General features: G+C 37.6%; 1 protein-coding gene across 1 annotated transcript in view; it reads right to left on the bottom strand.

Moving 5' to 3' along the window:
• Positions 1-24,628, bottom strand: part of LOC136250635 (E3 ubiquitin-protein ligase rnf213-alpha-like) — a 486,640-nt gene that overhangs the window by 371,555 nt on the left and 90,457 nt on the right. Inside the window, exons 19-21 of the mRNA XM_066042860.1 lie at positions 22,353-22,576; positions 9,466-9,740; positions 7,740-7,960 (exon numbers count right to left, since the gene is read on the bottom strand). Of these exons, the coding sequence (XP_065898932.1) occupies positions 7,740-7,960; positions 9,466-9,740; positions 22,353-22,576 (720 nt within the window). The remainder of the gene's footprint in view (positions 1-7,739; positions 7,961-9,465; positions 9,741-22,352; positions 22,577-24,628) is intronic.

Below are 24,628 nucleotides of genomic sequence, written 5' to 3'. Positions count from 1 at the left end.
CCAAGCAATAACAGCCAATTGCTGTATAAAAGGGTGCAGCCTTCAAAAGCTTAATTGGGTGAAAAAAAAGTTGTGAAATAAAGGTGGTGGTCATGAAATGGCTGCAACAATGCTAATGATAATTAATATGCACAAAGCCATTACTAATCATTATCATTGCAGCCATTTCATGGGGGATTTCACACCTTTTTTCACCTAGGCTTTTGAAGGCCGCATCCTTTTTATACACCTTGGCTGTTTAGCATGGATTTTACTTCTTTTTGTATTTCAAATATCCCAAAGCCATCCATCAACTGCCTAGGCTTGTTTTTACAAACATTTCTTCTAATCTACAGATACAATTTCAATCATATAAGGCAAAGTAGTGGGCATATAGATGGAGGCATTGTGGGACTGGGTTATATGCAGAGATGGGGTAACGCGTTACATAATATAACACGTTACGTAATATATAATATAATTTGCGAGTTGAAGTAAGATAACGCATTACTTTGCGAAATGCATGTAATGTAACTTAAGTTACTTTTAGAAACTATTAACTCGTTACTAGTAACAAACAAAGTAATAATATTACGTAACGAGCAAGGTAATAAGTAGCGATCAGTGCGATGTAACGAGTAATACTATGAGCAACAATGAGCCAGTAATGCATTACAAATGGCTTTTATACTGCTATTTACTATCCATTAAACTACTCAGTGATCCATTACCTCAATCCATTAACCTTTCACCTATATTAAAAGATGCTGCCCGGTCCATTGGACTGTGCGTACCACATAGACCATTGCTATTAATGCCCACCATCTGCGTGAAAACATGTGGTTTGCATGCATATATGCTGAAGTATTAATTTAATTCATAATATTAAAGTACATGAAGTTCCTTGCATTCAGTAACTTTAATATTTACAGCTAATAATATTAAGCTACACTTCACAAGTAACTTAATATGTAATATTATTAAGTTACATTTTATTTTAAGTAATATGTAACTGTAATATATTTCATTGTGTAGAAAGTATTATGTAATATATTACTTTGAAAAGGTAACTTCCCCAACTCTGGTTATATGTCGTTCTGAAATCGTCACACAATGTTACGGAAGAGTGAACGTGCTTTTGTCGAAATGCTGAAAAGCTCGAAGCTTGCACCGCTTCCTTTCACAAGTTCAGAAGTTAGACCTGGATCCGGCACAACTGGGAAATGGCAGTGATCGACCCAAGTTAGCAGTAGCCAGTGCTCACAGCAGTGTAAAGAATACGTGTGTTGAAGAAGAACCTTGTGTGGATTTATATGATGGAAACAAGTTGTCACAAGTTGTGCCTTCAGTGGCGCCACAATAGTACAAAGAACAGGCACGGTTTTGAATACATATCACACCCACATTACACGGAGCACAATAATGTTTTAACAAGGAAGCTTACCCATTTAGATCTGTAGTAAAGTCATTTATTTATATTTATTATCTGATTCATCCAAATTGAAAGGGATGGCACAAAAAGGTTAGGCCTACACAAGGGTGCTTCCCCAAGTCCATCCATAGTTTAGTAGAAGACGAAAACAGCCTTAAAACACTCTAGAAACAGATGGATATTAAACAGAATTTTCCATGATATTAGTGGACTTCTCCATTCATCATAACAAATGTATGCAAAACGTTAGATTGTACTTCCCATAATTGAATTTTCAGGCATGCCTATAAAATGAATGGAGTGGTTAATCACACGTTGGCCTGGGTAACTGGTCGCCCACTCCAGGCTATCAGCCTGAGTATGCTTGGAGGGAGCATTGCAAATCAATGATTGAAAGTGAGATTTGTGATGCTTGAGGTCCTTCTGTTAACAGGTTTTTAACCATTTTAAGAACCTACCAGCAGGTCTCTTAGTGGATTTTAAAGACCTCATTTTCTTCCAAAGATCAAAGCATCTTATACATACCATTTTCTAAAAATCCATAGAAACTTTTTCGAAGGGTTTGGGGCTGGTCTGAAGACATTTTTGGGCTTGGCTGTGCCTAACCAATGCAGCCAAGCTGTCATGAAGGGAAATCAAAGCTGGTTTTAGGGTGATAATTTTGGCTAGAAAGCCCAGTTTTTCATTACAGAGGTTTGCGGAATGTTTGCAACAAAATCGTAAAGCACCAATCAAAAAACATGATCCATAAACTTTGAAATACGTCATCACAACTTTGATAGGTCAAGTTTCTGGTAACTTCCTGTATTGCAAAGATTCCGCAATCCTCTGTATCTCTAATATACAGTACTACCATACTGTATGATATATATTAAAAATTATAAATTTAAAAATGAAGTAGGGATCCAAACGATAAAAAGTAGTGAAACAAGAGATTAATGAAGGTAGCTATTACAACATAGTTTGGTGGGAAATCCCTACTTTGGCATGGTATAGCAATTATATTGTGTTCAATGCCAAAGTAGGGATTTCCCACCGAGCTATGCTGTAATAGCTACCATCGTTCAACTCTTGTTTCACTACTTTTTATTGCTTGGATCCCTACTTCATTTTTAAATTTGTAATATTTAATATACTACTTTGTTTAGTTTTTTGTTAAAGCATACAGCTAGCTATAAACATGCGACTGTTCTATTAGGGTGACTGCTGTATTAGAGTATCTCGAGTCAGCTAGCCTGCAAAGATGTGTGCTTGAAAAGGGGTGTGGTCATCATGGTTTCGATTTATTATTAGAGCATCCTGAGTCAGCCTATCAACTTGAAGGTGTGTAGTCACTAGCTATTCCGTTATAAATACAGCTAGCGTAAAAGGGGTGTGGTCATCATGGTTTCAATCGATAATGCGTAGAATAAAGAATGGGCGTGATCCTGTGACCTATCGTGAAGATACAGGTGGCTATCTAGTACTCGTATCTCCGTACAGTACTGTAGCGTTTAACCCATTCACCGCTGTAGACGCCATATGGCACATTAGCTCTATAAACACTCCTAGTGTTAATATTCAGGCACTCTGAGGCTTTCATTGTGTCTTCTACCAGCTAATGCGCTTATTCTAAGGTGGTCACACCCTTACACAAACGGGAACAGGGATAAACAGATCCCTCACACACTAATGCGCGTAATGTTATGTAATCGATGGATTTGTGGTCGTGTGTAATAGCCGTTCTGGTGGATACTTCGAAGTGCTTCTGGTTTTAGAAGTGAAAGGAAATGGTAAGGAGATAGATTAGACACGTTTTAACACTCTACTGAGTTGTTTGCACTTCACAGATTAATGGCCTCGTGGGTTTATGCACATGCATAGTTGCTCAAACGCCTGAAAACCAAACTTCCAGTGAATCGCTTCAAATATACATGGACTGGCGATCTTCATTGTACTGTTATAAACACTGTAAGACTGTTTATGTGTATTAATTTGCTGGCTAAGGATTGTTAGCCGATTTTTAAAACTTTGTGGTTGTATAACTTCGTAGGGGTTACCGTTAAGTAAACCATAATACCACAGTGGGATTCGCTGTTTAATGGTGATTAATATTATATATAGTTTTATGGGATTATGTTGTTTGGTTTGTGAGATATAGTCTCTTACAACATTCTGATTGGAATCTCCCAGAAATGCAGCAGTGAAGGGGATAAATTATTAAGCGCCTTAAATAATCTTGTGGCGTCTATTATGCTGCTTAAAGAAAGTGTTGATACGGAAAATTTATGCCTCGATATGGTTTTATTGGATGAAGAAGAAGACAAACAGCCTGAATGAAGATAAAAGAAAAGACAAGGCGCAGAGGGCACACACTCGTCAGAACCCCAAAAGGCACATCCCACTGGTGATTTTGTTATTGTGGCGTAAAATGGTGACCGTATGCTGCTTCGTTTGGCCTCTAGGCTTGCGACTGTGGTCAGACAGTCAGTCAGTGTCAGTCAGTTGGTCAGTCAGTCAGTCAGTCTAAAATTTGAGTTTTGGCGATTTATAAAAATTCTATATCCAGCCACCTGTAAGTATTTTGTTATATTTAATGCTGTATTATGTATTATCTAAACCAAACCAGCCAAGCTGTAAAAAAAGAGTGCGGCCCCCAAAAAGGCCAGGGTGAAAAAAGATGTGAAATCCAAGGTGGCAGCCAAGAAATGGCTGTGATCATAGGTTAATGGCAAAAATTTTAATAACGACAATTCAGGTAAATTTGGTGCCGAATCCTAGTGAAACGTGGAAGAGGCAACGCAAATTCAGCTGAATTGTTGTTATTAAAATTTTTTGCCATTAACCTACCATCACAGCCATTTCTTGGCCGCCACCTTGGATTTCACATCTTTTTTCACCCTGGCCTTTTTGGGGGCCACACTCTTTTTTTTACAGCTTGGCTAGTTTGGTTTAGATATCACTTCTTTTTGTATTGCAAGCCACAAATCTGGCCATCAACTGGCTTTGGTGCTTCCTTTTAACTTGTTTTTTTTTCTTCACTGCAGGAATTGTGGAACAAAAACAAGAAGCAATTATGTGTATACCTTTTTGTCTGATTAAATATTTGTATATTTTACACTGAACGATATCGCATATGTAATGAGGCGATTTCTTACATAACTGAACTGTAGCTAAAACTCTCATTGTTTGTAGTTTGAACTCTTTTCAGGGTGGCTTATTTCTAGCTGATATCTCTACAGAGTGACTTGTCTCCAGCTGATCCTTCTACAGGGTGATTTGTTTGTAGCTGATCTCTCTACAGGGTGACTTGTTCCTAATTGATCTCTCTACATGGTGATTTGTTTCCAGCACATATTTGTACTGGGTGATTTGTTTGTATCTAATCTCTCTATAGGGTTATAACTTGCTTGTAGCTGATCTCTCTATAGGGTGACTTGTTTCTAGCTAAACTTTCTACTGGGTAACTTGTTCCTAACTGATCTCTCTACATGGTGATTTGTTTCCAACACATATTTCTACTGGGTTATTTGTTTGTAGCTGATCTCTCTACGGGTTACTTCTTTCTATCTGATCTCTCTTCAGGGTGACTGCTCTATTAGAGTATCTCGATCTCGCACTTCCTACACTAAGTTGGATTTTGTGTTATAACTCTGTGGCTTTAAGTCTGATTCTTCTACATCATTGAAGAGCCTTTCTAAGATGATTACTCCATCTGTACAGCGATTTTCAAAGCATTACTCCAAGCAGTTTTTCCGGTAGGTGTGGCAAGTGGATGTTTCTTTATTAGCTAATCTCGATTGCATAATTGCTACACACTGTTGGTCTATTTGCTGTATCTTCGTGGTTTTTAGCTCAATTTCGTTCAAACCACAAAAGGTTTGAGGTTCAATAGTTAACCTATCCACGCACCGATTTTCAGCTTCTTCCCATAAGTGGTGAATGGAAGATTGTTAAGTATTAGAGAATCTAGACATAACCATATTTTATATGTTAGCAGAATCAGCTGTTTATTTCTAAGAACTGCTGACTCATTTCTGGTAATAGCCATATTTGGGTGTAAGAATAAACTGTTTATTGTTGAGGACTACATGACACATCAGGTGATTGTACTGAGGTCACAACAACAACTTGCTATATAAAAAGGGCTAACCGAAAGCAAACCTCCTGAGTCTGTAAGGTTAATAAAACTGGTGGCATTGTTGTTAATATTGAATCTATGAGTAGGATCAACAAGAAGAATAGTTAAGAAGAAGAAAACAGTCAAAGGATTCTACCAGTGCTGGGGAAGAAGATAGTTTAAGAAGAAGACTAGACTGAAATTTACTATCTATTCTTTTATTACTGCTAAATTATCAAAATCTAACAATATTGAAAACAAGCGGTTTACCCTGTAGACGTGACAACATATTGGTGTTATTTTTCATGAATAATCGCTAATAACTCCTTGGCTGTTTACTGTATTCCAGCCAAACTTGGTACCAAGATGTGCCGTTATACTCCCCTTCTGTGTGCCAAATTTCAAGGCAATCGGATAATGCGTTCGCGTTTTATGGCAGTTTTTGTAAGTGTGCAAAAAGAGGAAGAAAAAAAAGAAAAAAATGAAGAAACTAAGCCAATTTTGAAGTTGCATATCTCGGGAATGCTTGAAGCGATTTTGCTCAAATTTGGAATGTGGAGTACTGAAGTTGGCAGGCGTGTCCACAGCAAAAATCGTCGTTTCATCAAGGCAGCATAGAGATATGGAGGTGCGAAAATTGCGTTATCTTTCTTCCTATCAATATACTCACGGGTGTTGTACGCTGGCTTCTTGGGCCGCACGACACACTACCGTGTGTCTTGATATGGACTAGTACTATTCCATAAAGGTGATTTTCGTCTCGTAAGATGTCTCTAGGATGGTTTTCAAAGGCGGAATTTTTGGCGGTGCACAAAACTTTCACCCGGATTCCTACTTAAACGGTACTACCGTACCGTTTGATACAGTACAATTAAGGCAGCATGCATACAGTACTAAAACTATACCGATATAAAAATTTGTAATTCTGTATTTATACATGCTTTGCATTGCATAGCTACAGTGGACCCTGACAAATAGACTCTTTAAAGTTAAGTACAAATGTGACTGAATTAAGACAAAACCAGGCTTTCACACATCCATGCAGTTTTATGAGACTGAAGTAAAACAATTCAATGAACAAGCATGCTGTCAGAATTAAGTTTAACTCTGACAGCATGCTTGATTCCGACTATATTAACTACTCTCACAACGTGGTGATTCCATAGTATCACTTGTCATTATGTGATACTATGGAAGGATTGCACAAAAATTCTAAGTCAATGACATTCTAAGAGGCCAAGTTACAAATTACAATCAAAGAACTGGAAGTGAGCGGAACGTGCTTTTGTAAATTCAGTCACAAATACACATTCAGTGGCAATCTTAATACTTAGCATAGTCCTAAAGTACCCAATAGTACAAAAACTGAAATACCATTCTACCATAGAGTCAGGTTGTTAAGTGCATGCATCTGTTAAGCGCATATTATTTGTTAAGCACATACACATTTCTTGTAATTAACCATGGATGATAAGCGCACATGGGCAAATGCGACGATAAAGCTACACACAAGAAACATCAAGAAAAGCTGAGAGTACTGAAAAATTATTGTCTCCTCAAGCACTTACGTCCCCCTTGAGGTCTCCCTTCGCTATGTATACAGCAAATCAGCCATCTGGATAGTGATAATCTTGCTTAACACGAAGGATTTCACCCAGAAATAGAGTCAGATATTCTTACACACTGGCGTGGCGACTATAGTAACTACTCTCACAATGTGGTGATTCCGTGTTACATTCACCACAATTATTTATTAGGCGTATGCGCCTAACAGATAGTATGATGTTTACAAAAAGTTTTCTCCGAAAATATAAGCGCATGCGCTTAACAACCCCACTTTATGGTATTTCTTTTACGAAAGTTCAAATTTTGCTTTGTTTACTCATATGCATACTATCAGAAGCATTGACTACACAGCGCAATATTTTAAAATATGCACATGCTTGTGGGGAAGTCACAGTATGACATATTATCACCATACAAAAAGTGAATACAGTGGAACCTCTTTTAACACACTCCCCAAATTAAGGACATAATAATAAAAAAAACCATAATAAGGATAAAAATTTTGGTCCCAACAGGTCTGGTCAATACATTTTTACCTCTAAGAGATAGTGAGAGAGGAAAACCTCTATATTACAGCAAAAAGTGGCCAAAAATTCTGGGTCCCAAAGTGTCCATAATAGAGAGGTTGCACTGTACACAGAGAAGTTAAAATCATCAACTTACATCCACATGTTGTCTCATCATTGTATAGCTTGAGAGAGCGGTCAATTACACCACTACTTTGTTTGGGGATTGGAATCAACTCCCAAGATTTTAATACACCCTCCTCTGTTGCTGGTGATTCCACATGGTATTTATACCTGCGAACTGTAGCATCTTGATTAGTGAACACTTTCTGAGGAATTTTAACAGAGAAATGATACTCCAGGTATTCACCTTTGCCTCTACAAAAATAATACATTAATGTTTCACAGAGAAAACTCTCCTGTGGAAACTATTGTGTTTGTGCCATCACCAACATAACTATATTGAAAACTAAGAAGTTCTCTAGTAAGTCTAGTTATGGTATTAATTTTGCTCAATTTTACAGTGCTCAATTTTACAGTGACAGATTCAAAGTCAGTATTACATCTCAGTGGTCTTTAGTGGTGTGGCCAATGTTAATTTCAAGAGTTGCAATGATTGTACTATTAAAGTTAGTGACTACTAATTATAATCGTGTATGAAATATATAATGCAGTGTTGGGAGGATGCACCTATTACCATTGTAAATTTGTTATAATGAGTTAGCATACATATATGTATTCTGTACAAGTACAGTGAGTGCCATGTACGCATATCGCTTAACTATTAAAACCCACATACTCAGCATATTTATATACATAACAGTCATTACTCTAATAGAGCAGTCATTTCCGTAGTTCGGTTAATCAAGAATCCGGATAAGCGGAGTCCTGATAACTAAGTTTCCACTGTAGCACAATTATCATTATTGATATATGGCAACATGACATCATCTAAACTGGCAGTGTATCATGCTTGCCTAACTTCAAAACCATTAGTGAATAGATTAAATTCATTGGGCAGGATAAATAAGTAACAACATGAAATCACCGAAGATCAACATCTGGTTTCTCTAATCTCCTGAATGCGTAGCACAGCAGCCATTTTTATCACTGTCTGACTCATGTGAGCTATAGATGTCATGATTCTTCAATGAATGGCAAAGCTACTAGTGTTAATTTAAGCTCAATACAGCAAACTGGGAAAGATTTAAAATCAGTTTCTGAAGGTATGTAATGACATGTGTGTTTGAATTGCATACATATTGTTTCGTGGTGAGTTTTGAACCAAAATAGGGTATATAACAGCATAAATTGTGTAGCCGTAGGGTAAATGGATCAAGAGTGCATGGTAGCACTTCCATGCATAAAAGCAGATCTATCAGCACATGCATTTTTAGTGCTTTGTTACTAAAGATTACATACGGGTTTAAGGGACAAGGAGTTACAACTGGTGTAGGGAGCATTTGCCCCATACTAGATTTGGCTTTAAATATTTATATTTCTTACAAAGGTACTTATGCAGCTATTCATTTTGTAAAAAGGTATGCATTCTGTTGATTGACACTGAGATGATGGTTCTCCAATATTCATTTGAATGTCTTTACAAACAATCCATCCACACAAAATATGCCGAAAGTTCTATTTTAAAGAAAGTAATTCTGCTCCATCCTCCAGTTATGACCACATTCACTTCATTGCAATGCACATGCATACTTTACAATCCAAAATATTATCTCACACATGAGGTACACTGCCACCTTATTACATAATACTAATAAGAACCTATTACACATGTTAAAGAACAAAATGTAACTGCCAAACATGTTGTATATAATTGTTATAATACATACTGTCTGTATGTGTCAAAATTTAACTAAACAAACCTCTTATTATTGCCACCATTGGTAGGAATCATTGGACCATGGCATGTACTATATGTTCCTAGTTCATTGGCAGCAAAACGCAGGTACACTTTTGATGTCTTATCATCAAATCTCCATTGTTCGGCAGATAACAGGCAAAAAAACTGAATAGTTATACAACTTTTGGTTTTTGTTTCAGGACGTGAATAATGCAGTGGTTCATTGTTTGTTGACCTGAAAACACCCAAACTTAACTTTAAGCTCTTAAACCATTCCAGATGCTTGCTGCACTCTCCCTAAAAATAACAATATTAGATAAAGCAAGAATGAAGGTAATTGGCACATCTAATTAGGAGATAAGTACCTGTAATAGTTGTAACATGGGCACAAGGGATTTGCCTGACCCTAAGCCTGAGGGCTGAGGGCATACATACATACGTATCAGAAAGATCCTGTGTGCCTATGCTACACCTAACATGTAACCCTTTCATAGCAAACTAATTGCTAGTTAGACAATCAATTACATGAACCAATACAAAACCAACCACTGGATTCATTATATACATGCCTGGTAAATTTAGTAATGGGTTGGCAACAGGTAACACTGTAGTTAAGTTTGTTAATAACAATGGACAAGTTCTAGGAATATCACATAGAAGTAGTTAAGGAAGATGTGTTATTCAAAGATAGAACTTACTGAAGGCCTATAGGAAAAACTTCATTGTGGAATGGTTATTTTGCTTTATTTATTATGTGGGTGTGGTCCATATTCAAAAACATCCTCCAACACTTGTGCATGCTATAGGGTACATAAAATTTCCCAACTTGTAGTATGGCAAGGATACCTAATGCCTCCTTCTGAGTGCTTCTTCGGGAAAATTGATTTCATAACAATAATCATGTCAACTAATTAATTCCCAAGTTTAAACATTGATAAAAGATATCAGAAGTATCAAGGCAGCTTACGTGGATCAAGACACACGGTAGTGTGTCGTGCGGCCCAAGAAGCCGGCGTGCCACCCGTGAGTATATTAACAGGAAGAAAGAAAATGCAATTTTCACACCTATGTAGCTCTGTGATCCCTTATCCGATTGGAACCAAATTTGCTAGAGAGGTGCCGGCCAGCAAGGGGAGTCTACACAGAAAATCGCTCCAGCCATTTCCGAGATACGAGCGAACAAAATTTCGTTTTAATTTCTTCGTTTTTTTCTTCTTCTACTTCTTCATTTCGCAAAATCCGCCATAAAACACGAATGCATGCTCGGACCGGGCTGAAATTTGGCACACTTAAAGGGCTCATTAAGGCGGATCTCTGTACCAACATTGATAGGAATCCGATGAACATTCACGGAGTTATGACCGATTATTTGCGTAAAATAAGGTCGAAGGTCTGTCACGCCTACAGGGTAAACTCCTTTGAGGAATCAGTTGAAAATTGCTATGTAGATGAAGCAACCATCGTAGGAGTGCCTTTTTGTGGTTTGAAAGAAATCGGGATAAAGACCACGGAGATATGACACAAAACCCGACCTGTGTCAAAATTACGCGATCGATTTTTATGAATAAAAATACTATTAGTTTTCGTGTCTATCAGGCAAACCGCTTAGAGCAATGAGCTGAAAATCAGTATGTAGCTGGAATAATCATCATAGAAAGTCCTTGCAGTAGTACAGAAGAATCGGATTACAAACCACCGAGTTATGATTCAAAAGGCAACTACGTGTATCAAATGCGAGATCGAGATACTCTAATAGAACAGTCACCCTAATAAAGCATTCAGCTGCATTTATAAATTACTCAATTATATTACATTGCAAGTTATTCTGTAGGGAATTCAGCTACAAACAAGTCACCCTGTAGTCAGATCAGCCAGAATATGGTACCTAATAGAGAGTTCAGCTACAAAGAAATCATCATGTAGAGAGTTCAGCTCAAACAAATTGCCCTGTAGAGAGATCAGCTAGAAGAAGTTACCTTGTAGAGAGTTCAGTTACAAAGAAACAATCATGCAAAGAGTTCAGCTGCAAACAAATCACCCAGTAGAAAGTTCCGCTATGAACAGATGACATTGTAGAGAGTTCAGTTAGAAACAAGTCATCTTGTAGAGAGATCAGCTAGAAGAAGTCACCTTGTAGAGAGTTCAGCTACAAATAAACCACCATGTATAAGAGAGTTCAGCTGCAAACAAATCACCTGTAGAGAGTTCAGCTAGGAACAAGTCACCCTGTACAGAGATCAGCTAGAAACAAGTCACCCTGTAGAGAATTCAGCTACAAACAAATCACCCTGTAGAAAGATCAGCTAGAAGAAGTTACCTTGTAGAGAGTTCAGCTACAAACAAATCACCCTGTAGAGAGTTCAGCTACAAACAAGTCACCCTGTAGAGAGATTAGCTAGAAAAAAGTCACCCTGTAGAGAGTTCAGCTAGAAGAAGTTACATTGTAGATAGTTCAGCTACAAAGAAACTACCATGTAGAGAGTTCAGCTGCAAACAAATTGCCCTGTAGAAAATTCAGCTACAAACAAACCACCCTGTAGAGAGTTCAGCTACAAACAAGTCATCCGGTAGAGAGATCAGCTAGAAGGATAACCTTGTAGAGAGGTCAGCTACAAAGAAATCACCCTGCTTCATCTTTTCTTCTTCCTGTGGTAAAGAAAAAATGATAGGTTTAAAAAAGCCCTAAAGCCAGCCATAGGCCGGCTTTGGGGTATACAAATACAAAAAGAAGTGAAATCTAATCCAAAACAGCCAAGCTGTAAAAAAAGTGCGGCCCTCAGACAGGCTATGGTGAAAAAAGATGTGAAATCCAAGGTGGCGGCCAAGAAATGGCTGTGATGGTAGGTTAATGGTAAAAATTTTAATAATGACAATTCAGGTGAATTTTGTGCCAAGACCAAGCGGCACCAAATTCACCTGAATTGTCGTTATTAAAATATTTACATAAAACACGAATGCGTACTCGGATAGGGCTGAAATTTGGCACACTTGAAGGGCTAATTAAGGCGGATCTCAGTACCACCTTTGGTAGGAATACGATGAACATACACGGAGTTATGACCGATTATGTGCGTAAAATAAGCTCGAAGGTCTGTCACGCCTACAGGGTAAACCCCTTGGAGGAATGAGTTGAAAATTTATATGTAGATGGAGTAACCATCGTAGGAGTGCCTTTTTGTGGTTTGAAAGGAATTGAGATAAAGACCATGGAGATATGACACAAAACCCAACCTGTGTCACAATTACGCAATCAATTTTTATAAAAAAACTATTAGTTTTCACGCCTACCAGGCAAACCGCTTAGAGCAATGAGCTGAAAATCGGTGTGTAGCTGGAATAATCATCATAGAAAGTCCTTGCAGTAGTACAGAAGAATGGGATTACAAACCACTGAGTCAGGATTCGAAAGCCAACTACGTGTTGCAAATGCGAGATCGAGATACTCTAATAGAACAGTCAACCTAATAGAGCATTCGGCTACGTTTATAACTTACTCCATTAAAGAATTATATTACATTGCAAGTTATTCTGTAGGAAATTCAGCTACAACCAGTTAATCTGATAGACAATTCAGCTACAGGCAAGTCACCCTGTAGAGAGTTCAGCTGCAAACCAATCACCCTGTAGAGAGATCAGCTAGAAGAAGTCACCTTGTAGAGAGTTCAGCTACACAGAAACCATCATGTAGACAGTTCAGCTGAAAAAATTCACCCTGGAGAGAGTTCAGCTACGAAAAGATCACCCTGTAGAGAGTTCAGCTAGAAAAATTCACCCTATAGAGAGTTCAGCTACAAATAAATCACCCTGTAGAGAATTCAGCTACAAACCGCCCTGTAGAAAGATCAGCTAGAAGAAGTTACCTTGTAGAGAGTTCAGTTACAAATAAACCATCATGTAGAGAGTTCAGCTGCAAAGGAGTCACCCTGTAGAACGTTTAAATCACCCTGCAGAGAGTTCGGCTGCAAACAGTTCACCCTGTAGAGAGATCAGCTAGAAAAAGTTACCTTGTAGAGCATTCAGCTACAAAGAAACCATCATGTAGAGAGGTCAGCTGCAAACAAATCACTCTGTGGAGAGATCATCTATAAAAAGATCACACTGTAGAGAGTTCAGCTAGAAGAAGTTACCTTGTAGAGAGTTCAGTTACAAATAAACCATCATGTAGAGAGTTCAGCTGCAAAGAAGTCACCCTGTAGAGCGTTTAAATCACCCTGCAGAGAGTTCGGCTGCAAACAGTTCACCCTGTAGAGAGATCAGCTAGAAAAAGTTACCTTGTAGAGAGTTCAGCTACAAAGAAACCACCATGTACAGAGTTCAGCTACAAACAAATCATCCTGTAGAGAAATCAGCTACAAACAAATTGCTCTGTAGAAAGATCAGCTAGAAGAAGTTACCTTGTAGAGAATTCAGCTACGAAGAAACCACCATGTAGAGAGTTCAGCTACAAACAGTTCACCCTGTAGAGAGATCAGCTAGAAGAAGTCACCTTGTAGAGAGTTCAGCTACGAAGAAACCACCATGTAGAGAGTTCAGCTACAAACAAATCACCTGTAGAGAGTTCAGCTACAAACAAATCACCCTGTATACAGAGATCAGCTAGAAGAAGTTACCTTGTAGAGAGTTCAACTACAAACAATTCACCCTGTACAGAGATCAGATAGAAGAAATTACCTTGTGGAGAGTTCAGCTACAAAGAAATCATCATGTAGAGAGTTCAACTGCATACAAATCACCTGTAGAGAGTTCAGCTACAAACAAATCACCCTGTAGAAAGATCAGCTAGAAGAAGTCACCTTGTAGAGAGTTCAGTTACAAAGAAACCACCATGTAGAGAGTTCAGCTACAAACTAGTGACCCTGTAGAGACATCAGCTAGAAGAAGTTATTTTGTAGAGAGTTCAGCTACAAAGGAACCATCATGTAGAGAGTTCAGCTACAAAGAAACCATCATGTAGAGAGTTCAACTACAAACAAGTGACCCTGTAGAGACATCAGCTAGAAGAAGTTACCTTGTAGAGAGTTCAGCTGCAAAGAAAACCATCATGTAGAGAGTTCAGCTACAGTACAAACAAATCCTGTAGAAACATCAGCTAGAAGAAGCCACCTTGTAGAGAGTTCAGTTGCAAAGAAACCACCATGTAGAGAGTTCAGCTGACCCTGTAGAGACATCAACTAGAAGAAGTTACTTTGTAGAGAGCTCAGCTACAAAGAAACCATAATGTAGAGAGTTCAACTACAAACAAGTGACACTGTAGAGACATCAGCTAGAAGAAGTTACCTTGTAGATAGTTCAGCTGCGAAGAAACCATCATGTAGAGAGTTCAGCTACAAACAAATCACCCTGTAGAAATATCAGCTAGAAGAAGTCACTTTGTAGAGTGTTCAGTTATAAAGAAACCACCATGGAGAGTTCTGTAATAATTATGTATTTTATATATATATATATATATATAATTTGTACATTTACTGATAAAATATTTAAAGTACATCTGCTTCGTCTTTTCTTCTTCATGTGGTAAAGAAAAAAAGATAGTTTAAAAAAGTCCCAAAGCCGGCCATAGGCTGGCTTTGGGGTATACAAATACAAAAAGAAGTGAAATCTAATCAAAAGCAGCTAAGCTGTAAAAAAAGGTGCGGCCCCAAAAAGGCCATGGTGAAAAAAGATGTGAAATCCAAGGTGGCGGCCAAGAAATGGCTGTGATGGTAGGTTAATGGTAAAAATTTTAATAACAACAATTCAGGTGAATTTGATGCCGCTTGGTCAATTGGCACAAAATTCACCTGAATTGTCGTTATTAAAATTTTTACCATTAACCTACCATCACAGCCATTTCTTGTCCGCCACCTTGGATTTCACATCTTTTTTCACCATGGCCTTTTTGGGGCCGCACCTTTTTTTACAGCTTAGCTGTTTTTGATTAGATTGTTCTTTTCACCTCCTTGGGACAAATTTTAATGTACATACATCAGAGTACATTTAGTTGTTTCATATGGCAAGTGTATGCCTTTGTGAAAGTGTTACAATATTAATTAGTTACTATACATCAAACGTTTAAATTCCAAACTTCCTTGAACGTTATCTACCAAAACCGAATATTTAGGCTTCATGCACAAATTTTCATAGCTCAGCTAGCAACATTTCACTACCACTACATTACTTACTGCCAATAAATTGGTATCAAGTATTTTTGCTCTGACAACATGCAGCATAGGGAAACAAGATGTTCAACAAATGCACACTATCATTTTACATCAATTCAGTCTTGTTATCCAAAATCTTATCAAAAATGCTAAAATGAAAACCATTTTAATCCTAATGTGTTACAAAGTCCATTTGCATACAATAGATAATGTCATAGCAGAACGTAGCATTGAAAACAGTGCCAATGTTTGGTGAAAAATATATTTACAGCTCATTGCTTTGTATCAAAGGTATTCCTTGGCATTGCATAAAGCTGCTAACATTTTTCTATAGTAGTGCTTTCATTTCATAACACAACAACTGAAATTATTAATTTAGGTCTCCAGTGATAAAAAGTAGTGAAACAAGAGATATATATGATGGTAGGCATTACAACATATGTAGCTATGTGGGAAAATCCTTACATTGGCATGCTATATACATTATTTCAATGCCAAAGTAGGGATTTTCCCACATAGCTATATTGCAATAGCCACTATCATATATCTTGTTTCAGTACTTTTTATCACTGGAACCCTACTCCATTTTTACAATAAGAATTGTACTACTTTTTTGCTGTATACAGCTATGTTATACATGTGTGGCTGTGACTGAGTATTTCGATCTCCAAGTGAGCCATACAAAATGTTTATAAGGGGCACGGTTTGCCATGTATAGATCTCTACAGCAAAACCACAGGTAATTGTAGCTACATCATCAAAGGGCATGGTCACAGTGTGCTCTGATTATTGAGTGAGCATGCTATGATTGTTTAGGGGTGCGGTCAGACCAGTGATCATTTCATAAGTCCAGCTACATGTATTAGAAGTGCCTGCCAGGTGAGTCTACATGAAGAAAATCACCCCAGCCATTTTCGAGATACAAGCAGCCAAAGTTTCGTTTTAATTTCTTTCTTTTTCTTCATTTCGCACACTATGCAAAATCCGCCATAAAACACAAACACGTACTCCAATCAGGCTGAATTTCGGCCCATGTAAAGGGCATGTTAAATCAAATCTCAGTACCAAGTTTGGTGGGAGTCCGATGAACAATCACAGAGTTATGACCAATTATTCATGTAAAATAAGATCAAACTTCTGTCATGCCCATAGGGTAAACCCCTTGAAGAAATTAGTTGAAATTGCTATGTAGATGGAGTAACCATCGTAGGAATGCCTTTTAGTTTGAAATAAATCAAGATAAAGATCATAGAAATATGACACAAAATCCAACCTGTGTCACAATTACACGATCAAGTTTTGCGAATAAACAATACTGTTAGTTTTTACGCCTACCAGGCAAACTGCTCAAAAAGTTAGCTGAAAACCACTATGTAGATGAAATAATCATCATAGAAAGCCCTTGCAGTAGTAAAGAAGAATCGGAGTAAAAGTCACTGAGTTATAATGTGATATTCAACTATGTGTAACAAGTGCACGATCGAGATACTCTAATAGTACAGTCACGCTTTTAGAGCATTCAGTTTGTATACAGCTCAAATTACTTACATAAATTAAATAGCTAGTTCATTGTGTTTTATTAGTTCAACAACCAGTTTATATTTTAAGCTAGATATCAGTGTATCTCTTATGTTCATACAATGTATTATTGTATTAGGGATAGAGCTACTATATTTTCTAAGCCATGGCAGCATAAGCAAAGTTTGAATATTAAAGCAAGTAGAAGGCCTTGACAGAAGTGCTTATGACTCATTTCCTACCAAACCCCTTGTAACAGAATAAATTCCAGCTCTTTATCTGACCAGTAGTTACCATTTAAAAAATTAGAGATGCAGTGATATCGATATTGGTAAAGGAAGTTGACTTTTAGTAGACATTTCACTTTAGTACTATAATTGCACAATCTGAAGCATAGTTGACCTTGAAGGTTAAAGCATCAGTCTGAAGATTTGAGAAGATTTGAGCAGACTTTGAAAATGCGGGGGTTCGAATCCTGAGTATGGTGATTTTTTTCTCTCACCATTCACAGACCATTTTATCACCACTTTTTAATAAGTTTTTTTTCTTCTATTTACAAAAAGGTTTTAGCAAACAGCTTTATAGGGATTTTGCCATATTTTTTGCACTGATAACCTTCATGATCAGATACAGCCCATTATCACTAAATATTAGTATTGGTATCGGAATCGGTAATTTTGTAGCCAATATATCGGTTATCGGTATATCAGTAAATTTCCATATCAGTGCACCACTATTTAAAATACTGTAGTATCAGTGAGTAGTTGAGTATCTGCAGTGCATAGGTGGCCACAATATTTGGTAGAAGCAAACATCCAAGTAAATAAAAACACAGGAAAGGAGAAACAACAAAAGTTTAAAAGTCTGGTTAAATTGTTTGATGTCCATTCAACTTTCACAATATTGTGACAGTACGTCAGCACATGTCTGTAAAGTTATTTTGCACACTGAGACTATGTAATTGAAAATAAAAGGAAAGGCAAAGTGTAGAAGGCAGATACCTTTTGGAACTAGAAAAGGCATGTGTTACTAATGAGTTTGTTATTACGGCATAAAATGGTGGCTGTGCACTGCTTCATTTGCCCTCTAGCCTTGTGACTATGGTCAAGTAGGCTGGCAGTCACACAGACCAAATAACTAGGACTTGGCAATTAAAAAAAATCAACATCCAGCCATTTGCGAGTGTGCCCATCACTTTAGGGGGAGCCATACTAAACAGTACTACTGTATTGTTTGATAACATCAAGACACACGGTAGTGTGTCGTGCGGCCCAAGAAGCCGGCACGTAACACCCGTGAGTATAATGACAGGAAGAACGAAAACGCAATATTTACACCCCCGTAGCTCTGTGCTGCCTTGATGAAACAAGACAATTTTTGTTGTGAACACTCCCACCACCTTCAGCACTCCACATTCCAAATTTGAGCGAAATCGCTTCACGCGTTCCCGAGATATGCGACTTCAAAAATTGGCTTAGTTTCTTCGTTTTTTTCTCTTCTTATTTTTCTTCCTCTTTTTGCACTTACAAAAACTGCTATAAACGCGAATGCCATATCTGATTGCCTTGAAATTTGGCACACATAAGGGGGGTATAAAGGCGCATCTTGGTACCAACTTTGGTTGAAATACGATAAACAGGCAAAGAGTTATGAGCGATTATTCACGAAAAATAACACCAATAAGTTGTCACGCCTACAGGGTAAACCGCGTATGGGAAGAAGTTGAAAATCGGTGGGTGAATAGGTTAACTATTGAACCTCAAACCTTTTGTGGTTTGAAAGAAATCAAGCTAAAAACCAGGAAGATACAACGAAAAAACCAACAGTGTGTAACAATTATGCAATCGAGATTAGCTAATAAGAAAAACGATTGCTTGCCACGCCTACCAGATAAACCGCTTGGGGTAATGCTTTGAAAATTGCTGTACAGACAGAGTAATCATCTTAGAAAGGCTCTTCAATGGTGTAGAAGAATCAGACTTAAAGCCACGGAGTTATAACACGATGGTGAAGCAAGTACGAGATCGAGATACACTAATAGAGCAGTCATCCTAATAGAGCAGTCACCCTGAAGAGAATTCAAGAGATCAGCTAGAAACAAGTAACCTGTATAGAGATTAGCTACAAACAAGTCACCATGTAGAGAAATCAGCTGCAAACAATTCACCCTGTAGAAAGATCAGCTAGAAGAAGTTACCTTGTAGAAGTTACCTTGTAGGGAGTTCATACAACTATGGAAAGAGATAGTTCAGCTAGAAGAAATCACCTTGTAGAGTTCAGCTACAAAGAAACCACCATGTAGAGAGTTCAGAAATCACCCTGTAGAGAGATTAATAGAAGACGTTATCTTGCAGAGAGTTCAGCTACAAAGAAACCATCATGTAGAGGGATCAGCTACAAACAAATCCCCCTGTAGAGAGATCAGCTAGAAGAAGTTACCTTTAGAGAGTTCAGCTAAAAAGAAACCATCATGTAGAGAGTTCAGCTGCAAACAAATCACCTGTAGAGAGTTCAGCTAGAGAGATCAGCTAGAAGAAGTCACCTTGTAGAGAGTTCAGTTACAAAGAAACCACCATGTAGAGAGTTCAGCTACAAACTAGTGACCTTGTAGAGACATCAGCTAGAAGAAGTTACCTTGTAGAGAGTTCAGCTACAAAGAAACTATTCTGTAAAGAGCTCAGCTACCTGTACAGAATTCAGCTACAAACAAATCACTCTGTAGAAAGATCAACTAGAAGAAGTTACCTTGTAGAGAGTTCAGTTACAAAGAAACCACCATGTAGAGAATGTAGCTACAAACTAGTGACCCTGTAGAGACATCTGCTTGAAGAAGTTACCTTGTAGAGAGTTCAGCTACAAAGAAACCATTCTGTAAAGAGCTCAGCTACAAACAAACCACAGAATTCAGCTGCAAACAAATCACCCTGTAGAGAGATCAGCTAGAAGAAGTTATCTTGTAGATAGTTCAGCTACAAACAAGTCACCCTGTAGAGAGATCAGCTAGAAGACGTTACTTTGTAGAGAGTTCAGCTACAAAGAAACCATCATGTAGAGAGTTCAGCTGCAAACAAATCACCTGTAGAGAGTTCAGCTACAAACAAATCTCCCTGTAGAGAGATCAGCTGGAAGAAGTTTCCTTGTAGAGAGTTCAGCTACAAACAAATCACCCTGTAGAAAGATCAGCTAGAAGAAGTCACCTTGTAGAGAGTTCAGTTTACAAAGAAACCAGAGTTCAGCTATAAACTAGTGACCCTGTAGAGACATCAGCTAGAAGAAGTTACTTTGTAGAGAGTTCAGCTACAAAGAAACCATTCTGTAAAGAACTCAGCTGCAAACAAATCACCTGTACAGAATTCAGCTACAAACAAATCACCCTGTAGAAAGATCAGCTAGAAGAAGTTACCTTGTAGAGAGTTCAGTTACAAAGAAACCACCATGTAGAGAATTCAGCTACAAACAAATCACCCTGTAGAGAGATCAGCTAGAAGAAATTACCTTGTAGATAGTTCAGCTACAAAGAAACCACCATGTAGAGAGTTCAGCTGTAAAGAAATCACCCTATAGAAAATTCAGTCACAAACAAATTGCCTTGTAGAAAGATCAGTTAGAAGAAGTTAACTTGTAGAGAGTTCAGCTACAAAGAAACTATTCTGTAAAGAGCTCAGCTGCAAACAAATCAACTGTACAGAATTTAGCTACAAACAAATCACCCTGTAGAGAGATCAGCTAGAAGAAGTTATCTTGTAGATAGTTCAGCTACAAACAAATCACCCTGGAGAGAGATAAGCTAGAAGATGTTACCTTGTAGATAGTTCAGCTACAAACAAATCACCCTGTAGAAAGATCAGCTAGATGAAGTCACCTTGTAGAGAGTTCAGTTACAAACAAACCACCATGTAGAGAGTTCAGCTAGAAGAAGTTACCTTGTAGAGAGTTCAGCTACAAAGAAACCATTCTGTAAAGAGCTCAGCTACAAACAAATCACCCTGTAGAAAGATCAGCTAGAAGATGTTACCTTGTAGATAGTTCAGCTACAAACAAATCACCCTGTAGAAAGATCAGCTAGAAGAAGTCACCTTGTAGAGAGTTCAGCTACAAACAAACCACCATGTAGAGAGTTCAGCTAGAAGAAGTTACCTTGTAGAGAGTTCAGCTACAAAGAAACCATTCTGTAAAGAGCTCAGCTACAAACAAATCACCCTGTAGAAAGATCAGCTAGAAGATGTTACCTTGTAGATAGTTCAGCTACAAACAAATCACCCTGTAGAAAGATCAGCTAGAAGAAGTCACCTTGTAGAGAGTTCAGCTACAAACAAACCACCATGTAGAGAGTTCAGCTAGAAGAAGTTACCTTGTAGAGAGTTCAGCTACAAAGAAACCATTCTGTAAAGAGCTCAGCTGCAAACAAATCACCCTGTAGAAAGATCAGCTAGAAGAAGTTACCTTGCAGATAGTTCAGCTACAAACAAATCACCCTGTAGAGAGATCAGCTAGAAGAAGTTACCTTGTAGATCGTTCAGCTACAAACAATTCATCCTGTAGAGAGAGCAGCTAGAAAAGTCACCTTGTAGAGTATTCAGTTACAAAGAAACCACCATGGAGAGTTCTGCGATAAATATATGTATTATATATATATAATTTGTACATTTACTGATAAAATCAAAAATATTTAAAGTACATCTGCTTCATCTTTTCTTCTTCCTATGGCAAAGAAAAAAAGATAGGTTAAAAAAGTCCTGAAGCCGGCCATAGGCCGGCTTTAGCGTATACAAATACAAAAAGAAGTGAAATCTCATTCAAAACAGCCAAGCTGTAAAAAAAGAGTGCGGCCCTCAAAAAGGCTATGGTGAAAAAAGATGTAGAATCCAAGGTGGCGGCCAAGAAATGGCTATGATGGTAGGTTAATGGTAAAAATTTTAATAACGACAATTCAGGTGAATTTTTGTGCCGTTTGGTCTTGGCACAAAATTCACCTGAATTGTTGTTATTAAAATTTTTACCATTAACCTACCATCACAGCCATTTCTTGGCCGCCACTTTGGAATTCACATCTTCTTTCACCATAGCCTTTTTGAGGGCCACACATTCGTTTTTTACAGCTTGGCTGTTTTGGATTAGATATTATAGAACAGCAGAAGGGTAATGCTTGGCATATACTACGAATCAGTGTACTCAAAAATTAATTGAGTTTTTAACACCCAAAGCCTAAATATCAGATTTTAAGAGTTAATTAAAAAGTAAACATACTTACCATGTCACCAACTAAATGAAACCTTTTTATTAAAGTATTTGCAATTATCTGACACTTTTCAAAGAACTCGTTGAATCCTATACTTTCTGGTAAGTCATATATTATGCAGGCAAAGTGTTCACCAACATTGTATAATTGTGTCAACCTTCTTTCATCATACTGATCAAACTGATCTTCTGTCAGTCCTTTACAAACGTCAGTGAAGCATTTAAGTTGATTGGAATCTAAATGGAGAAAAAAGACCAAGGTCATACAAATAAAAATAAAGTCTGCAGTAGACCAACATAGTTCCATGACATAAATAACTAAATATGTATTGCAGTTACTGTTGATAACACATTTACTGCATTCCTAATTAATTGGCTAGTAATTTGTTTGCTTTTTAAATATATGTTGGCTATTAAGTGAAGCAGTCAAATTACTGTTCAATTAGTAGTAATTAGGAATACAAGAAGACTCAATATAGAACATGAGTCAATGGTAAAGATCTAATGTTAAAACTTTGTTACGTAATTACATTCAGATATCAGCTCTTTTGTTGCCTACTTTTATGAACGCAACTTTTTTCAGCCAAGTTGCTTTTGCTTGGAGGATTTCATTTATTATTGTGAATCAAATGCACTTATGTATAATTGTAGTAATGGATGAAGCAAGGCTGCTGCCAGTGACACAACTATTACTTGTATCAAGGGCATGTGTTACTGCAAGATACAGCTTGTGTGCCATGGTGAATAACCAACTGACTGGTACACAGCTGTAATAATGCACCAGCAACATTTCAAGATTAATATGTCAGTTTTCACACAGAACTTGCACTATAGAATTTAGCTATAACCTAACATACATATCTAGATCAGCATTTGTAATGTCACTGCACGTGTGACTTGGCAACAAAAAGTTACACAGTAGAGCAAAGACATAATTATGTAGATGTCTTCAGTGGTGAATCTAGGTGAGTTTCTGTGATTTTGACAGAAACCCACTTTTAAGTTTAGCTCAGTAGTAAATCCTGCTTGGATGATTAAAGCAATGGGTGATGGAGTAGTAACACATACCAACTTTATATACACTGCCCAACCAACAGTTCCTTCACTACTTGCCTGCACTGATGCAGCCCAGCAAATATCATGGGACCTCTACAGCTATTAAGCACACCACAAGTTGCTCCCATCAACATGACAAGGTCAGTATACTACTTCATGTATTGTATGACATGCTGCTCATGTTATATATTGCTATTGCTACCTTTTCTTGTATTTTGTTACTGCTGTCATTGCTTGTGTTAGTTATTGCTGCTGTCATAGCATATCCACATGTCTATATTACTGCCTTAGTTTGGGTACATGTCACCTTTTGTACACTGTTGCCGTTGCCACTGCTTGTACTGCAGTGCCACTGCACCACCACAAGCAATGCTGTGCATGCCACAGTGTTGTCTCTGTTTGATGCTGTATCACTACCTATATGTCTGTTATTGCCATTAATTTTTGTATTAAAGTTTTGCTCATATATACTGCTGCTACCTTCACTTATTTGTATGCTACTGCCTTGTTTGTATTGCATTTTGTACAGTTGTCATTGCTGTTGTACAATGGCCACTATTGTATATTTTAATTATTTTTTGATGATGCTGTTAACGTTTAGTTGTATGTATGGGGCACAACAACACAAATAAAGACAACTGTCAATATTACAATTGCATCAAGAAATTTTATCAGGAAATTAAGAACTTGCGGGAATTGGACATAGTATAACTGCTAGGTAACTGCTTGAAAATACCATAATGCTGAGAAGCACAACCATTTCTTAGTTGCAACAGATCAGTGATCAATAGAAGAGCTGTAACAGCCTCTGTTAACTGAGAGATTTGCACACTCCAACGAAGTCCTGGGCTTGTTCAATTTTCACCCAAATTAGCCTACAAGCATAACAGGTTGACTGGCTTGCCTGAGATGATATAGTTATGCTTTGAACATACACAGGTAATATAGATGCAACGATACAGTGTGTAGACGTATCGATATATTGCCTCTGGTGTATCACGATACAGCGATATATTGCGCGATACAAAGTGGAGTCTAAGCAATGGTCTATGCTGTTTGTTAATGTTTTTTTTTTGTTTTTTAAGAGAAATAAGGGATCTAAATTTTCTTCGAGAAGCATTACATACTACTCAGTTTAACCACAATGTACAATAATTTGATTGTCAGCCATGGTAACAAGCCACGATATGTCGATATATCACGATACGCGATATATTGATACGGTTTGACTTT

The sequence above is a fragment of the Dysidea avara genome, chromosome 3 (genome assembly GCF_963678975.1).
Source record: "Dysidea avara chromosome 3, odDysAvar1.4, whole genome shotgun sequence".
Lineage (NCBI taxonomy): Eukaryota > Metazoa > Porifera > Demospongiae > Dictyoceratida > Dysideidae > Dysidea > Dysidea avara.
The sequence above is the reverse complement of the archived record's forward strand: the minus strand, read 5'-3'. Positions and strand labels throughout refer to the sequence as shown.